Source organism: Triturus cristatus, chromosome 7, assembly GCF_964204655.1.
Source record: "Triturus cristatus chromosome 7, aTriCri1.1, whole genome shotgun sequence".
NCBI classification, from domain to species: domain Eukaryota; kingdom Metazoa; phylum Chordata; class Amphibia; order Caudata; family Salamandridae; genus Triturus; species Triturus cristatus.
The window spans coordinates 1524138700-1524160646 of NC_140590.1; the positions used below are offsets into that span (position 1 = coordinate 1524138700).

Here is a 21947-nt window from a genome sequence, read left to right on the forward strand (position 1 = left end):
TGAGCGGACACCGTGGCAATGCAGTCCCAACAGTGGTGCTGCCCCTGTTCAACTGATGAGGCCCGCCAATGAGGGAACAGCACTATTGCAGTGGGACACCCTAAAAGGGCGGCCCCTCAGTGCCAATTAGGCACAACCCATCATCCCCCTTTAGTCGGGGGACTCGGGGAGGACTCCCTCAGCACGGCACGCAGGACGGGTCACAACCCCCCCCCCCCCCTCCCCCCTTCCTGGCGCCCTCTTTGCGCCGGACACGCCGTCTATTGCATACTTTTGTATGGAATAAATTTGCAGCAATATTTTCCCAAATAAAAGTTGTGTATTTATTTATTTAATCATGCATGCTTTGGTTTGGGTGTGGAATGCTGCCTATAAGGGCACCATGCCTAATGGAGCCTGTGCACAGCTGCTACTCAGCCCTCGAGTTACTCCTCCTGCCTTAATTTTATTTACAGTCTAATTTTGCTAACATTGCGCCTTTCTGTTTCTTTCAGCCGCACACTGTACTTCAGCGTCCAGAAAACGGGTCCACTGTGAGCAAACACACCCCTGACCTGCCTCCTCGTTGCGCATGCGCTCTCACGCTGCACTGGTACGTGCCATTACGTGCTGTTGGCAGCGTGCTGACCCAGGGCTGTTGTTGTCACCTCAAATGCAATCCAGAAACAGGCAGATCTCCCTGCATCACAATCCGAGTAGGTTAAAGGTCGAGTACACAGCATAAGTCACTCTTGGAGTCCGTCAGCAAGACAAAAACACAACTGGAACTCAACGACCAATAATCTGATCAGTGATTACGCGCCGGGGCCTTATTTTTCGTAGCTAGTTTCTGTTTACAGCTTTGGAGCCTTTTGTACTTAAGTCTACAGTAGTTTATTATGGGCCGTGTTCCAAGTGCTGGACGTCGATCTCTGACGTCAGAGGCGGGGCTACCCACTTACTGGCTTGAGGGAGGGGGGTTGGCGTACCCTCAGCGACTATTTAATAGGGGGCAGGAGCATCTTTAGCCAACAAGACTTGAAGAGCAAAGGAAGAGAAGACACCAACAATCGAGGAAGACCCCGAAGATCTCTGAGAGGATTCGACGAACTTAGAAAGAGAACGGAGCTGATTTTTACAAGAACTCGAATAAAGTAAGTAAAACCATGATGAAGAACGGTTACTTAATTTAGACCATGCTTTGAAATTTATAATGCGTGCATGTTTCCTTTAATTGTCAATCTATTAGTCACCTTGGTCTTTGTATTTGTTCTGAGTATTTTCCACACGAATATGTGTATGGCCCTGAGCAGCATGCAATGGTCACTTTGACATATAATAATTCATTTATATTTTATGTTACCTGCAGAGCACTTTCGTCCTTCTTATTTTCTTTCTTTTCCTTTCTTTCTCGCATTTTGATGCACGTAGGATTGTTTATCATTTTAGGGCTTATTTTATACTTTTATCACAAGTCTACCCCCCTGGTGACATTTTTAACAATAGCTTATTTTTTATAGAGTCGTCAACGAGGGGGTGAAAGGGGGAGCTGTTCAGGGGGAGGGCTTCCGTGTCTTATACAAGAGCCCCTCTTACATCACATCTTATGTACGATAGTTATCGACCTCAGACAGATGAAAGAAAGAGTCGGCCCTGTTAGGAACAGGCCATATCACAGCATTGGCTCTCAGCCAGCTGAGCTGTCTCACCATCAGCAGAAAAAAAGCTCCACAACGGGAAACTGTAGTCGTGCATTCTTTCCCAGCATCACCGAAGCGTCAGTCCAAAGAGACGCCACGGGGACCATTTACAGGACAAATCGGCCTAGTTAGATGCACCTTAAAGCAAGAGCTCGCGGCCGTCTTTCTACCCGTGTGCACTTTAGCACCAAACATTTTCAGAAGCTGCATTCAGAGGCCTGAATGGAATGTTTTGACAATCGGGCACATATGTACATAACTCAAAACTGGTCATGAGTGCACACGTCCGGTGAGGGGCGTTGAGACTACAGGCAATATTTGTGATCAGCAATTAAGAGTGCGCTAAGGGACAACACATTCCTGGTGTGATCTTGAGCACACACCATTTCCCGATCAATGGCGTAGTAAGGGTGCAGGGGCCTTATGCAAGTAATGAAATGCCCCCCCCCCCCCCCACACCGTCCCCAACTCGGTTACTAGTAAATTACAACACTTACCAGGGTTCATGGGCTCTGAGGTCACTGAGTAACTGTGCCACTGCACCTGCTGCACCATTGATAGCCACTCCCCTATTCCAGATGGCCTTAAGTGTAACCGAGCCGTGCTGGAGCCTAAATAACACCGTCGTGTGTGGCAGCCCGGGATGAGAGAGTTTCCCGGGCAGGCACACAGCCGCACCCGAGCACTTCACAGGTCTTTAAAAGACCATTTGCATGTTAATGAGGCCTCGCTGGTGTTTCACCCCTTCTAAGAGCCCCGGCAGCTCCACTCTGCCTATTGCTTAAAGATTCAGCCCCACCGATATTTTTTCTTAGCCCTTCCTCCGATATTTGGCTTTAGTTGCGCCTCTGGTTCTCATGCAGGCACCTCATGGGTCTCATGCAAGGACTACACGGCGCTCATACATGGACACCACAACTATCACACATGGATGTAAAGAGCTCGCGCAGAGATGTGCGGCGCTCGTGCACGCACCACACGGAGCTCCTGCAGGGACCACCCGGGGCGTCTGCAGGAACGACACTTCGTTCATGCAGGGACCGAACGAGCTAATGGAGGCACTACACGGGGTCTGACAGGGACTACACAGAGCTCATGCAGGTCAGCACAGAGCTCATGCAGACAGGTCTGCACAGAGCTCGTGAATGAAGTGCTCGGCGATCATTCGGGGAAGACACAGAACTCCTCCATGTACTACACAGAGCTCAGGCTGGGATTACACAGAGCTCAGGCTGGGACTACACAGAGCTCAGGCTGTAATTACATAGAGCTCAGGCTGGGACTACACAGAGCTCATGCAGGCCCCTTCCTTTCCCCCTTCATGTTATAACTCTTTCCCATCGTCCCCCTTTAAACTATGCGGCCTTTCGCTTTGTTTCTCACTCTGCCCTTCTGTTAAATTAGGCTATAACCAGGAATAATACAACAGGAGAGGATCAAATTATGCGGAAAGACACATTTTGCGACCCTGTGCAGTACATTTTGTGATGGTATTACTGCACACATACACATATATATAATATATAAGGTAAAAGCGCCAGTTTAACATCCAAAATGAGTAATAGGCCATTTAAGGACGACCAGTGAATCTTTGCATAGGGCCTTCCACTGCGTAGCAACATGGGTCGCCACGATGCTGTCAACTTTTGATCCGTATGAGCTAGAAACACAATTTTTTGTTGTTGTCAAGATATGCAGATTATGGAGCAGATGGGTTATGTGGCAAATGCAGCAAATCCATAATTATGCAGAAAACTGACACTGTTTTTCTGTCTTTCTCTTCTCCTCCCCCCCCCCCCCCCCCCTTCCCCTTGTGCTTTTCCCGCTATTTGCTCTGGACTAAAGTCTAATTAGGAAAAATAATTGCTAGTCCCCTAGAATGAGTGCCATTGGGCCCCTCTCCTGCAACCACCGTCTCAAATTAAGCACTATTGCGTTCTCTCTCCTCTTGAAGCCAGCATTAAACTGTTATATCCTGGCTTTGTATTTATGCATGTGATCTCCCACTCAGCCAGTGGAATGTTCAGTTTATGAGGTATCACAGAATGTTGGGAGCCAGCGAGTCAGTTGGGAAGGGCTGAGCAAGAGACAAGCTGCTCCTGGTGGGGTTTACCATGGACTTACCATTGTTTCTGTACTAGTCCTGTCTACTGGTTATGGATTGATCTGGATTACCTGGAACTAACTACCAATAAACATCCTAAAATCCTCCAATCATCTGGACTCAGTCATTACAATTTTTGGCGACGATTTCCTAAAGAACCTGCATTTTCAACCTTGTCAAGCTTCATCAACCACTTCAACAGTTTTCAACAGCATCTCAATCTTGCACCTGTCTCAACTCACTCGTGACCCCACCAGTGACCCTCCATCGGTCGCCCTCAACACAACGTGCCAGTTCAAGATTGTAAACAGCTCCAGCTCTGTTCTTCTAACGCATGCAGCACCTCAAAAAGCTAATCTGTTTCAACTGCAGCCCAAGCGTGTTCTTTCTTTGTCTGCTGTGTATCTACAAGCAAGGTAATCAACTACTGCCACAAAATCAAGTTTCCTTGCCTATGTTTGTTTCTACAGAGCATCAACAAGCAAGGTAATTTCTGACTGCCTGAGTTTGTGTTTCCTGCGCAGCGTGAGGTGTTTTCAGCAAACCTTGTCAGGTTACTGGCTTTAATCTACAGTGCTTAAAACGATTTTTAGTTTTCAACCCTCTACATTTCTACATTGCTGCGCACTCTGTACACTGCGCACATCAAGCCTTTCATCACGCAAGCATCACATCAACGGCACATTCATGAATGAAAATGTTCACATTTCTTCTAGGTGCACTTTAAGTTCGGCGCTAATTACTAAAGTGTGAGACATGTTCTTTCACTGGTTGTTCAGCAACGCAGCAATTTTCAACCGCCAGGTACATTTTTAAAACTGAAGCACGAGCCTCTATCAGCGCGCTCTCTATTACCTGTTTCATTCTGTTGTCCTGCGATGTCCGTCATGGTTCTCCTGTGACGCATGCTCTTTCTCTGTTGGAGATATCTTGAGGAGCACTAGCGTACCGTGTGCCATCCGGCGCAGCGTCGCACGTGCGTGCCGCCATCTTTTGTTTGGCAGAGTTTCACCACACAAGTTTACGGCACATTTGAAGCGGAAGTGTGCGCAAACACCACCGGAGTCAGTCTCTTTTTGCCATCCACGTTTTAAAAAAAACATATCATCGTATTTTGTAGATCTACTTGCAGCGTGAAGACTAATGAGATCGTTGTACTTAAGCAAAATGAGCAAGATGGTGTTTGTTCACCGGTGGTGAGTGAAAGTTGCTATATTATCTTCACGTTCCTCGTCCACATCAGGATTTTAAGAAGCTCCAAGATGAAGACATTTTGTATTTTTTTTTTGTTGTGGTGGCATTTCTATCTTGTGTGCAGCAGGTATTTTTTTTAAAATGGTGTAGTGTTGTTTTGATGCATTTCTTCCCTGCTCTGTGCTATGCGGTTATCTAATGAATATTTTCCACGATGAACATTTTACAGTTATAGTGTTTCAGCTTAACACAATTTGTTTGCCTTAATTTGGGGATGTTTGTATTTACATACAGGGCTTAGATGCATTTTACATTGTCCCTACACAGTGTGTCCATGGGGTGGTCCCCATTTTATGCACAACTCTATTCTGTTTTTCCTTCGGGGGGGGGTGCTATGCTAGGGTGTCAGTGTCTTTTGCATTTATGTTTTTTGGGGGGGTTTCAGTCCAACCTCTATGCTACTCAACTTGTTGCCTCTACGCGAGGTGTGTCATGGGTTACTGTCCCATCTCTACCGTGCAGATTATTTGCCCCATCTTTTACAGTGCACATGTTACCCTACACAGGGTGTCTACGTTTTTTTTATTATTCACGCAGTGCGCAATCTGTTCCTCATCACGAGGTATCTCGCAAGGATTTTAAGTCCCGTCATTACAGTGCACATGGGTTCTCAGTCCCATTTTCACTAGTGCACAACACTGACCTCTACATGAGGTGTCTTATATGGGTCTCAGTCCCATCTGTACGGTGCACAACGTTTTTGCCTCTTCACGAGGTGTTTTTAAATGGGTTACATTCCCGTTTAGTGCACAACACTCGAGGTGAGCAGTGTGGGTTACAGTCCTATCACTGCTGTGTACGACATTTAACCCCTACGTGAGGTATGTCGTTTTTCTCAACAGTGCACTACATTAATCGTTTTACCCGATATTGGGGGTTGTATTAGAATTTTGTTTCTCTTCAACAGTGCACAATATTTTTATGTGGTGTGTTTATTGGGTTTTATGCTCATCTGTTTAGGGCACAGTCTGCACCTGTTCACCACCTGTTTATTTTGTTATGTTACCTTCACAGGGTATCTGGTCTGAATACCATTTGTTGTTTTTCTCAAATTTAATGTGGTTTGTTTACAAATTTTCAATTGGTATTCAACATCATCATTCTTGTTTTTGAAATTGTTATTTAATGGGAAGTGTGAGTGATTCATTTGTTTATCTTCTCACTATTTCCTGTTATACTCCAGTTTTCCTTGTGTTATCTTTTACTGATGTCATTTGTGGATTCTGGATTCTTTTGTTCTGTGTTTTTCTCTGCTTTTCTATGTTTGTGTTCTTCTTTCGTTCACTGGAGGTTTTCTTCTCCTTCTATCTGTTAGCGTCTGATTTCGATTGTCTCTTTTTATACATGCCTGGCCAGCCAGTATATCTTGGGGTAGTCATTGATGTTTTCTCTTTTTGTTTCTGTGATTGTCCTAGAAGGGAGGATGGTCTTCTCACTTTTGTCATTTTCAGTTATGTTTTGCATCTTCTTGTGGTTTTTCTGTTTTTTCATTGGTGTACAGTGTTTCCGACTTACTCTTTGTCTTTCTTCTTTTCTTTTTCTTTTCTCATGAAGCAATATATTTGTTTTATATGGAAGAAAAGGGGATATGTTATATCCTGGCTTTGTATTTATGCATGTGATCTCCCACTCAGCCAGTGGAATGTTCAGTTTATGAGGTATCACAGAATGTTGGGAGCCAGCGAGTCAGTTGGGAAGGGCTGAGCAAGAGACAAGCTGCTCCTGGTGGGGTTTACCATGGACTTACCATTGTTTCTGTACTAGTCCTGTCTACTGGTTATGGATTGATCTGGATTACCTGGAACTAACTACCAATAAACATCCTAAAATCCTGCAATCATCTGGACTCAGTCATTACATAAACTTTTACCAAGAAGTGTCGCTGGCCCTGAAGGGCCAGTTTGTGAGTCTTTGAGATTGTAGATGCGCGGGTTTGGTGCTGTTGAAATGGAAAAGATACTTCGCCATGCTTTAAATTCAACAACGGGCCCAAGGACACTGCGGGTAGTGTGTGCCACGCAAGTGTTGCTAGTGGTGGTGCCGAAACATACTGAGCTCAGCATCTTTGGTCACCATCCTCCTGCCAGGGTGTTGTCGGCATTTATGAAACAGGGCAGGTGTTGGTTGGTCCTTAGCGGAATCTAGTCGAGAAAACTCTTGTTGGGAGCCGAGGGGAAGGGTTATCTCCCGTCTTTCCTATTTCCCCTTATTTCCTAACCTAAGTAAATATTTGGTACAATGCTGACGCACTTCGGTCTCTCCTAAGATGGCGCCCCTGCTGCAGACCGAGCTGAAGATCACCAGCAGGATGGTGCAGGGGGACCTGAACAGCCTGAGCCCAGACGTGAGGGCCTTTGTGGTGGGCAACGCCAAGGTGTGCCAGCCCGAGAGCATCCACATCTGTGACGGGTCCGAGGGGGAGAACGAGAGGCTCCTGGCGCTTATGGAGGAGAGCGGCATGGTCAAGAGGCTGACCAAGTATGAGAACTGGTGAGTGAAGGGCGCCCTCTGCCGGGGGAGGGTGGGCTCTGTGAACACTTGTTTAGATCACTTCCCGCTCTTAAGTCTTCTGTTTTAGTAGTTTTACCGCCTAGTGCCACATATGCAGCAGCATAGGTGTAACATGTATTTACATACAGACCGACTATCTCCTTCCCTCACTGATAAACCCACTCATTCACACATACCGATTTATTACGCAGAAGTGAATACTATGGAAATCCCTGTACAAAGTGCCCTGGGGACTTACGCGAATGTTACTCATCACCCTGAAATGATCATGCCCGATGCCTTTAGCCCTAGCATTTTTAAAGACCCATATTTCGCGGGCATGTACATCATTTTCACGTAACCACTCTGAAATATAGGGGGAAACCAGTGTGGAGCAGGAGTGAAAGCGGTGGTTAGGGGCAGTGCTTAATTTGTAACAGAATAGCTGCTGTGGCCCATGGTTTTGTCCAGACCCCTGCGCCGGTGCCCTCGGAGGTGGGGGCGCCGAGAACCAAATATACACAGTCCTGATTCCACTTCATGACCCTTTTATCGACCACCCGACCCTACTCAATGTTTGTTAATGAAAGATACCTGCTGGTCTTCAAAAGTGAGTGCCGGTGGGCCCCAACTGCAGCCTCGAGCTCATGTTAAGCACTGGTGGGGCATATGAAGCTTTTACAAATATATCACATTACTTTATGCAAATCAGTCAACATACAGTGATCACATTCCCTGCACGTGTGCTGGCGCTATGATACACACACGGTCACAATTCTATGTCAGGACAGGAGGCTCCGATTATGCTTTCTCATTTCTGTATAAGAAATGCCCAGCAGCCAATCAGAACCGTTTGTGAAACGAAAAAACTACAGTACCCATGAGCACCAGGGTACCACGTGACCAACCATAGAGTCTCTCATATAAAAGATACAATAGGAGAAAGTACGTCCTCTTTCTTTGCTGCTCCGCAGCCAGTTAAGTGCCTTTTTTATATTACTCTTGATACATTGTTGCATTATTCTCTGTGCGATACCGCTTTGACGCGCTCGCTTGCTAATCATTGTTTATTGCTTGGATACATTGTTGCGCGCTGTCTCACGCGGTTTATTTATCTCCGCTTGTCGCGCGGTGCACATTCAGGGAGCGTGGTCTCACCTCCCCAGGGCGTGACGCTCGTTCGAGCGTCGGTGTCCGTGTTTTGGTGGAGTGGGAGTTAAGGGGCTGAGAAGCTCGCGCTAGCGCGCGTGCTTCTCTGTTTTCAACTGAATCTGAGGCGGCCGTTACCGCGCATGCGCGGCGGCCATTTTGTTTGTTTACAAATCGTGTTTTCACACGGACCTTGACAGAATCGGTTGTTCTTCACACCGCTGCCCACTGCCTCAGTTTATCTTCAGCCCCATCGACGCCCTTTGCTGTTTTAAGGCTTGGGGCTGTACAATAACGCATAGGCTCTGCCTAGAGTGACTGTCAGCAAGCCCTCCCTCCACAATTAATTTATTTATTTATTTTTTGGTCAGGTTTTTTCTGTCCTTATAAGTGGCTTGCTGTGGGGTTTTTCACTCCCTCTGAATTGTGCCTTTGGCATTGTGATATATATTGACATTGGAGTGTCATTTTGTGGGCATTAATTTCACTTTACTGTGAAGAAAGGTAAAATGGAGGAGTATTTTGATGAAGATGATTACTCCTTTGAGGATGAGGGCTCTAGTTTCCTCGAGCAGGATTTAGTAGAAGCTTTGGACCAAGGAGTTCAGCACTCCGTTAATAAAGCCCTGGTCCACGCTATTAATCCTCTGAAGCGTCATTTGACGCAATATGCCAAGCAACAGGGTTGGTTGCCATCTTCTCGTTCTTCTAAGTCCCCAGTAAATCCGCATAGGTCGGATTTTAAACGTTTGGCTAAATCTCTAGCCTCAGAAAAGGCTTCCTCCATTCCATTGGTAGGCGCTTCTACCTCTGCAGGCTGCCAGACTGACACTGAAGGTCCTCCTTCTTCCTCTTCTGACCAGGATGTTCCTCCACCACGCAAGAAGGCTCGCAAGGAGCATTACGTGGACGCTCCTACTCACCCTCAGGTCCTAACCTTTGAACCATCGGAGCTTTATCACCCCCATTCGTCTTCATGGCTTCCTTCTCCTGCGGTAGCGGAATATGTCCAGGCGCACATCCGTCAACCCTTTGAAAAGGATGTTAGGGCTCGCCTCCGCTCCGAGTGCCCTCGCCCGGATCTTGCAGATCACCTGGCAGACACTCCTGAAATTGACCCCACAATGCTTTCCTATTTGAAAAAATTTGCAAAGGATCCAAAAAAGGGTCTAGACAGATCCTGGCGTTCCTGTCAGGATAAAATGCTGGATTTAATGGGACCCCTCACCAAGATTCTTGATCTTGGCTTTCAGGCCAAGGAAGCTGCCTCCCTTGTGGATCCGGATGAACTCATAGAATGGGCTCAGAGGGCTATTTGCCAGTTAGGCAATGCAAATTGTGCAATTTCAAGTGAGCGCCGCCGCTCTATTCTTCTAAAAATTGATCCCAAATTGGCGGAACTCTCTACTTCCGAATCTGGTCCGGTGGCACAAGGTCTTTTATTCGGCCAACCGTTTCTTAAGGAACTCACTAAGTTTGTTGCAACCTTCAGCGGTTTGGATAAGGCTCAAGCTTCCATCAAGCGTGCACTTCGTCCGGTTTTTGCCAGGGCCGGACGACATAGGGGACGCTCGTTCGGCCGTGGCTCCAATAACCCCTCCCAGAGGGGTTATCAGTCCCAGAGAGGCGGTGGTCAGGACTCCAGCTACAACTCCCGCTCAAACTTCTATCCTTCCCGCAAAGGGAGAGGTCAATTCCGGAAAGGCCGTTCCGGTGGCAACCAAGGTGCTTATCAAGACTCTAACACCTCAGGTGAGTTTGATTCCTTTTTCCGAGGTGGTTCTGGGGGGCAGAATACGTTTTTTTCTCCAGAACTGGCGTCAAATCTCCAACGATGCTTGGGTTCTGCAAACTGTTCAAGGTTTCAAAATAGAATTCTATCAGACCCAACATCAAACCCTCCCCCCAACTCCTCTACATTTTTCTCTTCAGGACCAAAAGTTTATCTCGGCAGAGATAGAATCCCTTCTCGCCAAAGGGGCAATCATTTCAACTGTTCCCCACCCACAAGGGTTCATCAGCAATGTTTTCTTGGTTCAGAAAAAAGGGGGTGGCAATCGTCTGGTCCTCAACTTGAAGGATTTCAACGGAAGTGTCGTTTACAGACACTTCAAAATGGAAGGGATCCATCTTTTGCGCGATCTTCTTCGCGAAGGGGACTGGATGGTTCGGCTCGACCTCAAGGATGCGTATCTTTCGATTCCCATTTACGAGCCTCATCGTCGTTTTCTTCAATTCAGTTGGCAGGGGATTTGGTACGAATACACGGTTCTCCCTTTCGGCCTCTCGTCAGCACCCTGGTGCTTCACGAAACTTCTGAGGCCCGTAGTGGAATGTCTGCGTGCTCGGGGTGTCCGCCTGATAATATATCTCGACGAAATTCTTCTCATGGCGGACAACCCCCTCACAGTATTAGCACACCTGGAATGGTCTATCAACCTTTTACAATCCCTGGGTTTTCTAGTCAATCCGCAGAAGTCTATCTTGAACCCTACTCAAGTAATCGAGTTTCTGGGTTTCCAAGTGAATTCCCTATCCTGTCAACTTTTATTACCACACCAAAAGATTCGGTACATCAAGAGGGAATTGAGGTCTGTTCTTTCCAGACAGACTGTGTCGTTGAGATCGTTAGCACGTGTTGTCGGTCTATTGGCGTCCTCCATTCAGGCGATATTCCCAGGTCCTCTGCACTACAGAGCACTTCAGAGATTGAAGATTCGTCATCTCCAAAAAGGTCTTCGTTATTCAGATCTGATTCCTCTTTCAGAGGATGCGAAGAGCGAGATGCAATGGTGGTTAGACCACATGGAGGCCTGGAATGGACGAGCCCTGTTCGGCTCCGCTCCGGATCTGGTGATAGAATCCGATGCCAGTCTTTGGGGTTGGGGAGCCCGGTGCGGTCCCATCTCCACCGGGGGTCGCTGGTCCCCCCAGGAACTGTCTCTTCACATCAATTGCCTAGAACTTCTAGCGGGTTCCTTTGCGATTCGGTGCTTCTCCCCTCATCAGACCAATTGTTGTATCCTTCTCCGCATGGACAACGTTTCAGCGGTCCGGTATGTCAACAAGTTGGGGGGAACACGATCCAAGATTTTGGCGGAGATCGCCAAGGATTTTTGGCACTTCTGTCTTCAACAGAAGATCACAGTTATTGCCGAATATCTTCCCGGTTGCCGCAATCAGATTGCGGACTGGAACTCTCGCCACCTTCGCGACTTCAGCGATTGGCGCCTTCACCCGCGCATTTTTCGCATTCTCCGTCGGACTTGGGGTCAATGTCACCTGGATCTGTTTGCGTCTCGCCTAAATACTCAACTCCCTCTATTCTTCAGCTGGAGGCCGGATCCGAAAGCCCTGGCCACAGATGCATTTCTTCAGACTTGGCCGTCCACTCTGTGTTACGCCTTTCCCCCGTTCATGATGATTCCCAGGGTTCTGGCCTACTCGAAACGTTTTAAAACAGAGCTAATTCTCATTGCTCCGCTGTGGAGAGCTCAAGCATGGTTCCCAGATCTTCTGGAGATGTGTTGTGCGGTCCCGTTCCTTCTTCCCCAGAAGTGGAATCTGTTGTTGGATCCCCTAGGCGATCCGCATCCCCTGGTTCTATCCGGCAATCTCCTTCTGTTGGCGTGCCGAGTTTCGGGGATCGCTGGTCGCTCCCAGGCCTTTCATGCGACGCTTCCAAATTCATCAGTGACGCCTGGTCTCCCAGTACTCACAAACGATATAGAGCCTCATGGAAACGTTGGTGTGACTGGTGTGTTCAGCGGGAAGTTGATCCCGCTTCAGCAGATGTGGCTCTGATTATTAATTTTCTAGCTTCTCTCGCTTCCTCTGGTTTGGCTTATCGTACGGTCAACAACTTCCGTTCCGCCATCTCTGCCGCCCACGTTCCCATCAATGGCAAACCGGCGGGTGAACATCCCTTAATTTCCAAATTGCTTAAGGGCATTCGTTTGGCGAATCCTCCGTGCCCTAAATATGTCTCGCTTTGGGATGTCTCCATTGTTTTGAGATTTTTGGAGGCTTGGCCTTCTAATTCATTACTTTCTCGCAAGCAGCTCTCTGCTAAATTGACTATGCTGTTATGTCTCGTTTCTTGCAAACGAGTTTCTGATGTGCGTGCGTTAGACTTAGCAGGTCGCAGATTTACACCTGAGGGTGTCACTTTTCTAATTTCTAAACGCACCAAGACTGCTACCTCTTCGGTTACCTATCCTTCTTTTCCTCATCACCCCAACCTTTGCGTTGTTCAATGTGTCAAGGATTACGAGGTATGTACTGCACCTTTACGTTCTGATACACAGGGTCAACTACTTATTGCCTTGCAGAAACCTTTTCGTCCTGTTACTCCTGCTACTTTAGCTCGCTGGGTTAGATGGCTCTTGTCTGAGGCTGGAATTGATGTTTCCATTTTTGGTGCTCATTCGGCTTGCGGGGCCATGGCCTCTAAAGCGTTCTCGATGGGTGTTTCATTACTGGACATCATGAAAACCGCAGATTGGTCTTCTGATTCTATGTTCAAGACCTTTTATTACAAACCTATCGAACATATTGCTTCTGTAGTGGTGGATCAGCTTTGAACAAGCATAATCGGAGCCTCCTGTCCTGACATAGAATTAAAAATTTGCAAACATTCGTGACAAGAATTTTCAATTCTATTAAGGACAAGGAGGCGAGGATTATCCCACCCAAAGTCATGTTTGATTCTCATGTTTCTCATTGTCACAGTTGCATTTGATTTATGACAATGCATTGATTTTCTCTCTGTTTACCCTTCCCTTTTATTGCCTTCACTCTCTTTATCGGATGAGTATTACGGCTGTACTTTCTTTTCAGGTTCTGACCCGAAATAGTGACTCTGCTGTTTATCCTGCTTACTCCGCTTGGATGGTCTGCTGCCTCCTCTGTTCGGCGTTTGCTGTGTTTCTAGCGTCAGGATGATCACCGGCTGTGGCTGATGGACTCTGTTACCTGGCATTCTTCGTTTTCCATTGGACTTCATGTTTTCCTGTGAACTGTTCCTCACCAAAGAAAGAGGACGTACTTTCTCCTATTGTATCTTTTATATGAGAGACTCTATGGTTGGTCACGTGGTACCCTGGTGCTCATGGGTACTGTAGTTTTTTCGTTTCACAAACGGTTCTGATTGGCTGCTGGGCATTTCTAATAAAGAAATGAGAAAGCATAATCCTCGCCTCCTTGTCCTTAATAGAATTGAAAATTCTTGTCACGAATGTTTGCAAATTTTTAATTCTCCATGGCTCTCTCCATCGTAGCTTCTCTCGTGGTGTTTGTCTAAGAGTCCGTCCTCTCTTTCCACAGCTGGCTGGCTCTCACCGACCCCAGGGATGTGGCCCGGATCGAGAGCCGGACGGTCATCGTTACTCAAGAGCAGAGGGACACCGTGCCCCTCTCCAAGACCGGAACCAGCCAACTCGGGCGCTGGATGTCCGAGGAGGACTTCGATAAGGCGTTTAAGGCCCGGTTTCCCGGATGCATGAAAGGTGAGGGTTAAAAGACTGCATCATTCAGGGAGATATGCTAACAGTGACGGTCAACAGAATCACTTTTTTACATCTCAAAATTGCTTAGGAAATTTTTCATTTGAGAAGTTCTTTGCGAGTAAATTGTTTATGACATGTTTTACATATTTTTCCTTCATTCTAAACCCGTTTTGTTCCACAGGTCGCACCATGTACGTCATCCCTTTCAGCATGGGTCCCATTGGGTCGCCCCTGTCCAAGATTGGGATTGAGTTGACGGATTCGCCGTACGTCGTGGCCAGCATGCGGATCATGACCCGGATGGGCACCGACGTCTTGAGAGCCCTGGGCGATGGCGAGTTTGTGAAATGCCTCCATTCGGTCGGCTGCCCCCTACCACTGAAAAGTATGTTAGTGACGTGGTCTTGTGGTCATTACCTTACACCCATCCCTAGACTGACATGCGGCCAGCGAGCCCAGGCGCGTCAGTAAGGCATCTTCTTGTGTGTCCACAGAACCCATGGTGAACAACTGGCCCTGTAACCCGGATATGACGCTCATCGCACACGTTCCTGAACGCAGAGAGATCGTGTCCTTCGGCAGCGGCTACGGAGGGAACTCCTTGTTGGGGAAAAAGTGCTTTGCACTGAGGATCGCCAGCAGGATTGCCAAGGAGGAGGGATGGCTGGCTGAACACATGCTGGTAAGAGACGGCTAAAGGGATATTCTGTAGACTCAAAACACCAACAACATCTAAGGGTCTGATTTAGAGTTTGGTGGACGGTACTCCATTACAAAGATGACGCATATACTATTCACCTTATTACAAGTGCACTACATCCTAATGCACATGTAATAAGGCAGATGGGAACACCCATCAATCTTATTACAAGTGCATTCACCAACATCTAAGCAAGACCCTAAATCATCGGCTACTCTCTTTCATCTCCATAAGAAGTTATCGAACAAAAGTGGATATAATGTCAAATGCCACCACATAAAATGTAAAACACAAATACGAGTGTAAGCAAGCAGGTAACTAAACTAATATCTAATAATACCGAAGGAAAGACTAATTTGAGACGGGCAAGAGTGCTACAAATGATGTTGCGATCTCTTCATACTTAAAGCTTTACAAGGAAAAGCGGGAGAAGGTAAATATGTTCACACTGGAGGAAAGAGGACATCAGAACCATTAGATGAAGCTGATGAAATACTTATAGGGTGTAAAATCAGTAAAAGTGGTAAACATTTCTCCATGATAAAGTACTAATAAACATTGATATTGGACCAGGAGGGGACTGAAGGATGGGTGGATTTAAAATCTGAGCATACTTTGGGAAGGAAACAGTAGTAGCTGCTTGGATCATACCGTCTTAAAAAGAAGATGCATGAAACACTGTAAATTTATCTAAAATGACCCTCGATACAATGAAATACAACAATGCTGCCTATGTAGGGGTAACAGTGGAGACCATGTGCAGAGTAGTTTGCTTACTCGTTGCAGTTGAACATCCAACTTTGTGTTCTGGGTGAGATGAACGTACATTAAAATTGCACAATGACCGATTACCCCAGCTGACCTTTGTTTGGTGGTGCACAGAGTCTCTGCTAGACATGCTCCACCGCCTCAGATGTGTTTATGAGGCTTTGTTCTGTGGTTAGTTCAGAAGTGCCTGATGTATTGCAGAGATGCTCCGGTGCATGTTCAGTGTCCCTTGTTGCATTGTGGAGATCACCTTAATGCATGCATGGTTGTTCTAGACATGGGTGGATTTGCCCACAGTAAGTCTTACTAAACATTGGACCTGGGACCAGGTCTACACCTTAAGGGTTCTAGGAAAGTATTTAACTCATTTAAGCTGTGTAATGTGAAGTGCAAATTTAGTAGCATATTCTCTTCCTATGGTCTTGCGTGTAACTGATGGTGGCGTCTCTTGTAATGCTAAAGACACAGTATGCCACTACCCACACAGGCAGAAGTAGTCTGGATAGAGAAGGCTAAAGAGACTAACAAGGGAGTGGAGGGCATCAAATCTGGAAAGCAAGTCAGTGTTGGTAACATTGAAGTAGGGGTTCTTAGGGATGGAAATTCAACACAATTGAAGTAGAATTAAACAGATTCAAGACAGGTGGATGAGGCACCAGGTAAGCAGGGGCCATAGCGGTGTTTCTTGTATAATATTATGCAAATTAATCTAGACCACATACCTCAGTGGTCAGACTCATCTAAAACTATCTCTTGGATAAGAAGTAAGAAATAAAGCAAATATATTGCACCACGAATGTAGCTGTATCGTAGACATACGGAAAACATTGGTTTGTTCAATGAACAGAATTTAAGATCAAAGCAGTCTGCCCCATTGTGCACATTGAGTGATACTACATCAGAGCTGAGTAGTAAGCAACCAACTCTTTTTTCCCTCAGATATTGGGCATCACAAACCCAGATGGCGAGAAGAAGTATTTTGCAGCCGCCTTCCCTAGTGCATGTGGGAAAACCAACTTGGCCATGATGAACCCAACTTTGCCCGGCTGGAAAATTGAGTGTGTGGGAGATGATATCGCCTGGATGAAGTTTGATGAACAAGGTAACCAGCTTATTGTAGGGCTGCAAATGACCCTTCTGACGTTTGAATTAGGGCGTGCTACACTCTGCCCAAGTCTTCTGTTCCTTTCTAATCAACAGCTTTGCTGTGTTGCAGGTAACCTCAGGGCTATTAATCCTGAGAATGGATTTTTTGGTGTTGCTCCTGGAACGTCAGAAAAAACCAACCCGAATGCCATGAAGACCATCGAGAGGAACACAATCTTCACCAATGTTGGGGAGACCAGTGATGGAGGCATCTACTGGGAGGGCATGGAGAAGACTGTGGAATCTGGAGTGACACTGACCTCATGGAAGAACAAGGAATGGAGTTATGACTGTGGTAAGGAGGAGAATGCTCTCTCTATATATATATATATAAAACGTAACACGTTCCCACTCTATTGTGTGGACTTGGTGTCTGATGCTCAGGCGTCTTCTCATATTTTCTTTCAATCTAGATGAGCCATGTGCCCATCCCAATTCTCGTTTCTGCACTCCCGCCAGCCAGTGCCCCATTCTTGATCCGGCATGGGAATCCCCTGAGGGCGTGCCCATAGAGGGCATCATTTTTGGAGGACGGAGACCCAAAGGTGACAATTCTAAAAAACTTTGAATAGAAGAAATACTGCATACCTTCAGTTCAATAGCTGTTTATTTAATCACTGTTTAATCATATAATTAAAAAAGAAACTGTTTTGGGGCATGTTGTATAAAATAACTTTTGGTAGATTGCACTTAATTTGCATGGATACTAAATAACCAATAATAATACTAGTAAAAGATTCTGTTAACCTCTTCTGTGCCCATGACGAGATGGTCTCGTCATGGAGCACGGTCGCGCTGTGCCCATGACGAGACTATCTCGTCATGAAACCCGCCCACTAATGAAACGCCCGGCACAGGAGGGGGAAAGGGCGTGGCACAGAAGGGTTTAATGTTTGTACTCAGCAAAAATGGAGAAAAATTATTTGCTTCCCTAAAATAATCTCAATTTAGGGAGAAGTATCTGGAAGCAATAATTTTAGTACAAGTGCAAATAATATAATCCATTGGTTATTGGTGAATTGTGATTAATGGGGTTCAGTCCTATTTTGTGTGTTTGATCTTCCACCATGGTCACTCTTTTTGGTAATTGTTCTACGCATGTTTTTCTGTTTTCTGACATTGCTCTAATCATGTTTTCTGTAAAGGGAGATTTGTGCATTTACTACTCTTTCTGTCAGTACCTTCTTCACATTACTCTTGTGACATTACTCTTGTGACAACTCGCATCTAATGCCTGTGCGTTGTAATACTGCATCTCCACTGAGATATGCTAATCTCTTCTACAGTGTTCATACCCTATGGTATTTAAGTGTCTGTGTTTTATTTCCCCTCTTATTTTCCCATCTAACCTACACACAGTTAGATCCTCAAATTATTACATTAGATTTTTTAGGGTAACTTTTTCCCCTACCTGGGTCTCATTCTTTCAAACTCAAACAGTGATTTTTCACATAATTTATGAAACCCTTGTTCAAGGATCAGAGATAATTGATCCATTTGAACGGTAGCAAAACTCGCTCAGTGGACCAATGCTTCCATTGTAGAAATCTGTGTTTATCCTGAAGGTCCCAGGTTCAAACCTTCCCGGGTTCACTCAATCTTTCATTCTTCTGTGGTCACTTAAATGAGTTACTTTAAGTTTGCAACTAATTACCGCCTGTTATCAGCAACCTGAAAAGAGACAAATGGTAGAGATCCCTAAATTAGCACTGGTATTCTTATTATGAATAACAACACCTCTGCCTAAAATCCTAATCAAATCATCTCCCATTATCAAGAGACCTGAAGACCACTGTGGTTTGCATGATGTGAAGACCACATCTCTCTCTATCTCTCTTACATCTAGTGCTTTAAATGGACAGCGTACCTGCTCTTCTTTAATTTGAATGGGAGAGTACCTGCACTCCTCAGCACTGCTGCAATACATTTAATGAGAAAGCACCGGCAATTCCCAGGAACAAATATGTTCTCTGAATACAGACTGCTCGCACCTCTATATTTCCACTTAAAGCATCTCTTACATCCATAAACTGTATCCCATTACCAAAGATTTTTTGAAGCCCTGTTGGCTCCAGATAGGGCCCGACGAAACAATCTTTCATTAAAAGACAAGTACTTATATAGACATAGCATCGAGCTGTTGAAGTCTTTACGTTCTATGTACAAAATGCACATGATAGAGATATTGCAGGACTCCTGTCTGAACACACCTTCCTCTGATTTGCAGGTGTTCCTCTGGTCTATGAAGCACTGAACTGGCAGCATGGAGTGTTTGTGGGGGCGGCCATGAGATCTGAGTCAACAGCAGCCGCAGAGCACAAAGGTGAGTCAAACGTCATTGTGTGCCCTATAAAATGCACTACTATGACACCTGTGCACCAGAACCTACCCCGACATTCAAATGGTCGACTGACGTGAAAATGTCTTCCTGCCTCTTCTCAGCCTGAAAATAATAATTTTATCCCCCCTATAAAAGCTCCTCTTTAAGACTGATAGCCAGACATGTTACAGACTCTCCCTCTGGCCTCTTATACTCACAGTCACACTGACAATGACCTCAATGTCTTGGTTTCCCCATATGCAAGCTTACCTCTGATATACTTCCTTGTAAAACCCACCTCTCTGAATGTAAACAAATGTGGGACCATTATGTATATCTAAAATAATATAAAATAAGATTGACGTGTCCCTTTTACCCTGTATTTTCAGGTAAAATCATCATGCACGATCCATTTGCCATGAGACCTTTCTTTGGTTATAACTTTGGCCGCTACCTCGCCCACTGGCTAAGCATGGAGCACTTCCCTGCTGCCAAACTGCCCAAAATCTTCCATGTCAACTGGTTCCGCAAAGACACAGAAGGCAATTTCCTCTGGCCCGGCTATGGTGAGAACTCCCGTGTTCTGGAATGGATGTTCCGAAGGATCAACGGGGAGGGGGGCGCGGAGCGCACAGCCATCGGTTATGTGCCTACTACCACAGACTTCAACTTAAAAGGTCTCAAAGATGTCAATATGGCAGAGCTTTTCCACTTGTCCAGGGATTTCTGGGAAGATGAGGTGGAAGACATCAAGAAATACTTTGAAGAACAAGTCAACGCTGACCTCCCATATGAAATAGAGCGTGAGCTTCTCGAGCTGGAGAACAGAATTAAACAGATGTGAGATGAGGGATTCAGGAACCATTATGTGAACAGAATTCACCCACACTTCTGAGAATTTACTCACTGAGAACCAGATAAAGGCCCAGGAGTAATTGCTCCTAGATTGGGATGTAAAGAGTATGGACATACGTATGGCCAGCTCAGGGAATCCACAGAGGCACAGTAGAGCTGGCCACTTTACTACTGTCTCTTGTATGCTTGAAATTATTGTTTACATTTATCTGTACATTATGGATATGTTAAAAGTTGGTATGTATTTGAAGCCAGTGGGTGCTTTGAAGATCTCTTGTGATTTTAGTGACTTCAGTTAAATCCATCAAGGCTAAGCTTCAACTCAGGGATTTCCGAACATTATATTTGTGAATGTAAGAGAGGGAAACATGAACTGTGCAAATGCACCTTGGCGTTTCCACCTTGATGTAGAAATTTGGAATCTCATTAGTAATCCTGGATTTCAAAACCATTTAATAATGACGTAAATTCTGCATTTGGTATCAAGTTAGCCTCTTTGTTGTAAATAATTAAGCAATGACAGATGAGAGAAAGAGAAGCGAATGCTAAATAGTTGAAACCTGTACAGGGTATATACTGTCCGTATTTATTTGATAAAATGTATGTGTGTCTATGTATTTCAAAGCAATTTGTTTCCAGTTCGATACATTTTAAAACAAATGCTTGTTGTACATTTATTGCATCTTATTTTTCTAAGCCGTATTTTCTGTAATTTCAATTGTTTTTCATCATTGTTCTACTATTTATTAAATCATTTTTTTTTACAAACCTTTGAAAGTGGTCCTGATTTACATGAAGATGAGGCAACAGGAGGTACTTAAACTATGAAAAACGATTGATTTCTCACGATCTGATTGTGCAGTTTTTCCTATTTTAGACGGTGATGTGCAACATCTCCCACTGCCTTAGGTGCTTCCTGACTAATTACTTCCAAATGCTTGATTGCTACAGACTTGTATTTTTTTATAGAGGCACGTGATGACACAGAAACTTACTATTTTGGGATGGATGAAAAACGCTTTTATTTGATATAACTCAACAATATCTTCGTAAGAATGCATGAGCAGCACAAGTGGTAAATGGAGAAAACTATTACTTGTTAACATCTCATTTCAGTGCCCTCCATGTGGCCTCATATTAATCCACATGACAACTTAATCTGAGTTTGGTAGGGTTTAATCATACATTTAGAAACAAATCAATTGAGACCAATTTCAATATAATCATATCCAAAACAGAGAGACCAAGATAAGACCAAATATCCTGAAGAGAATTACTTTATATAATGCTAAGCAGACGTCTAACTATGACGATGATACAGACGATCAGGAAAAATAATTGAGTATTAAATTTCATCAGATGATTCTCCAAAGTAAACATGAACAAGCTATCTCTCCCTACAATACTTTAAAAGGGTAACCCTAAGCTAAGAAGCATTTAATAAGGGTGAAATCAGAAAGGTGTTAGCTGTCGGAATCTTCAGTAGAATATGCTCCAACCATGGGTCAAATAGCATAAAGCCACACAAGCAGAGGCATGCGTCTGCTCCCTGTGAAAACCTAAGATAACTCTCCTGCAACTCACTTCGTTCATTATAAAATATCAGTTGCAGTCAGAGTAGACAATCTCACATGATCTTTGCTGTTGAATTTCCATAGCTCAAGTACAACTGGATACTTTCACGACCTTTCCCACATCGATAACTTGCAACTTCGCTCGTCCTTGGTTATACCTTTCCTCTCCCATGAGAACTCGCCTCCTAGCTTGTTACTGCACTTCTCCTTGCCAAATTAGTATTTTCGTACCTTGGTATGTGAAGAAAAAAAAACTCCTATGCTAACTAATGAGGCTTTCTCTCTCCATACCTACAGTGGAAAAAATAGTAGTTCATACATTCCACATTGAAGGTTAAATACAAATCACATTTGAAACTCTAAACATGAGCATGGACCAAACTGTTTCTCGAGGCCCACTC

General features: G+C 45.1%; 2 protein-coding genes across 2 annotated transcripts; both read left to right on the forward strand.

Annotated features, from left to right (window-relative positions):
• Positions 1 to 984: 984 nt before the first annotated feature.
• LOC146812293 (phosphoenolpyruvate carboxykinase, cytosolic [GTP]-like) lies at positions 985 to 20744 on the forward strand. Its single transcript, XM_085619286.1, has 10 exons — positions 985 to 1133; positions 7304 to 7527; positions 14002 to 14183; positions 14365 to 14568; positions 14678 to 14865; positions 16591 to 16753; positions 16868 to 17092; positions 17211 to 17342; positions 19025 to 19120; positions 19507 to 20744. Exons 2-10 carry the CDS (start codon positions 7304 to 7306, stop codon positions 19959 to 19961), a joined length of 1869 nt encoding a protein of 622 aa, XP_085475412.1. The 5' UTR covers positions 985 to 1133; the 3' UTR covers positions 19962 to 20744.
• Positions 8485 to 13168, forward strand: LOC146812294 (uncharacterized). The gene has a single exon (XM_085619285.1). The coding sequence runs from the start codon at positions 9186 to 9188 to the stop codon at positions 12132 to 12134; it is 2949 nt and encodes a 982-aa protein (XP_085475411.1). The 5' UTR covers positions 8485 to 9185; the 3' UTR covers positions 12135 to 13168.
• Positions 20745 to 21947: the final 1203 nt, after the last annotated feature.

What these genes read in the sequence shown, in the direction of transcription:
- LOC146812293 (XM_085619286.1), top strand. Translation starts at nt 7,304, where the DNA reads ATGGCGCCCCTGCTGCAGACCGAGCTGAAGATCACCAGCAGGATGGTG. An exon ending in CTGACCAAGTATGAGAACTG is followed by an intron (nt 7,528 to 14,001) that starts GTGAGTGAAGGG and finishes CTCTTTCCACAG; the next exon opens with CTGGCTGGCTCTCACCGACC. An exon ending in CTGCCCCCTACCACTGAAAA is followed by an intron (nt 14,569 to 14,677) that starts GTATGTTAGTGA and finishes GTGTGTCCACAG; the next exon opens with AACCCATGGTGAACAACTGG.
- LOC146812294 (XM_085619285.1), top strand. Translation starts at nt 9,186, where the DNA reads ATGGAGGAGTATTTTGATGAAGATGATTACTCCTTTGAGGATGAGGGC.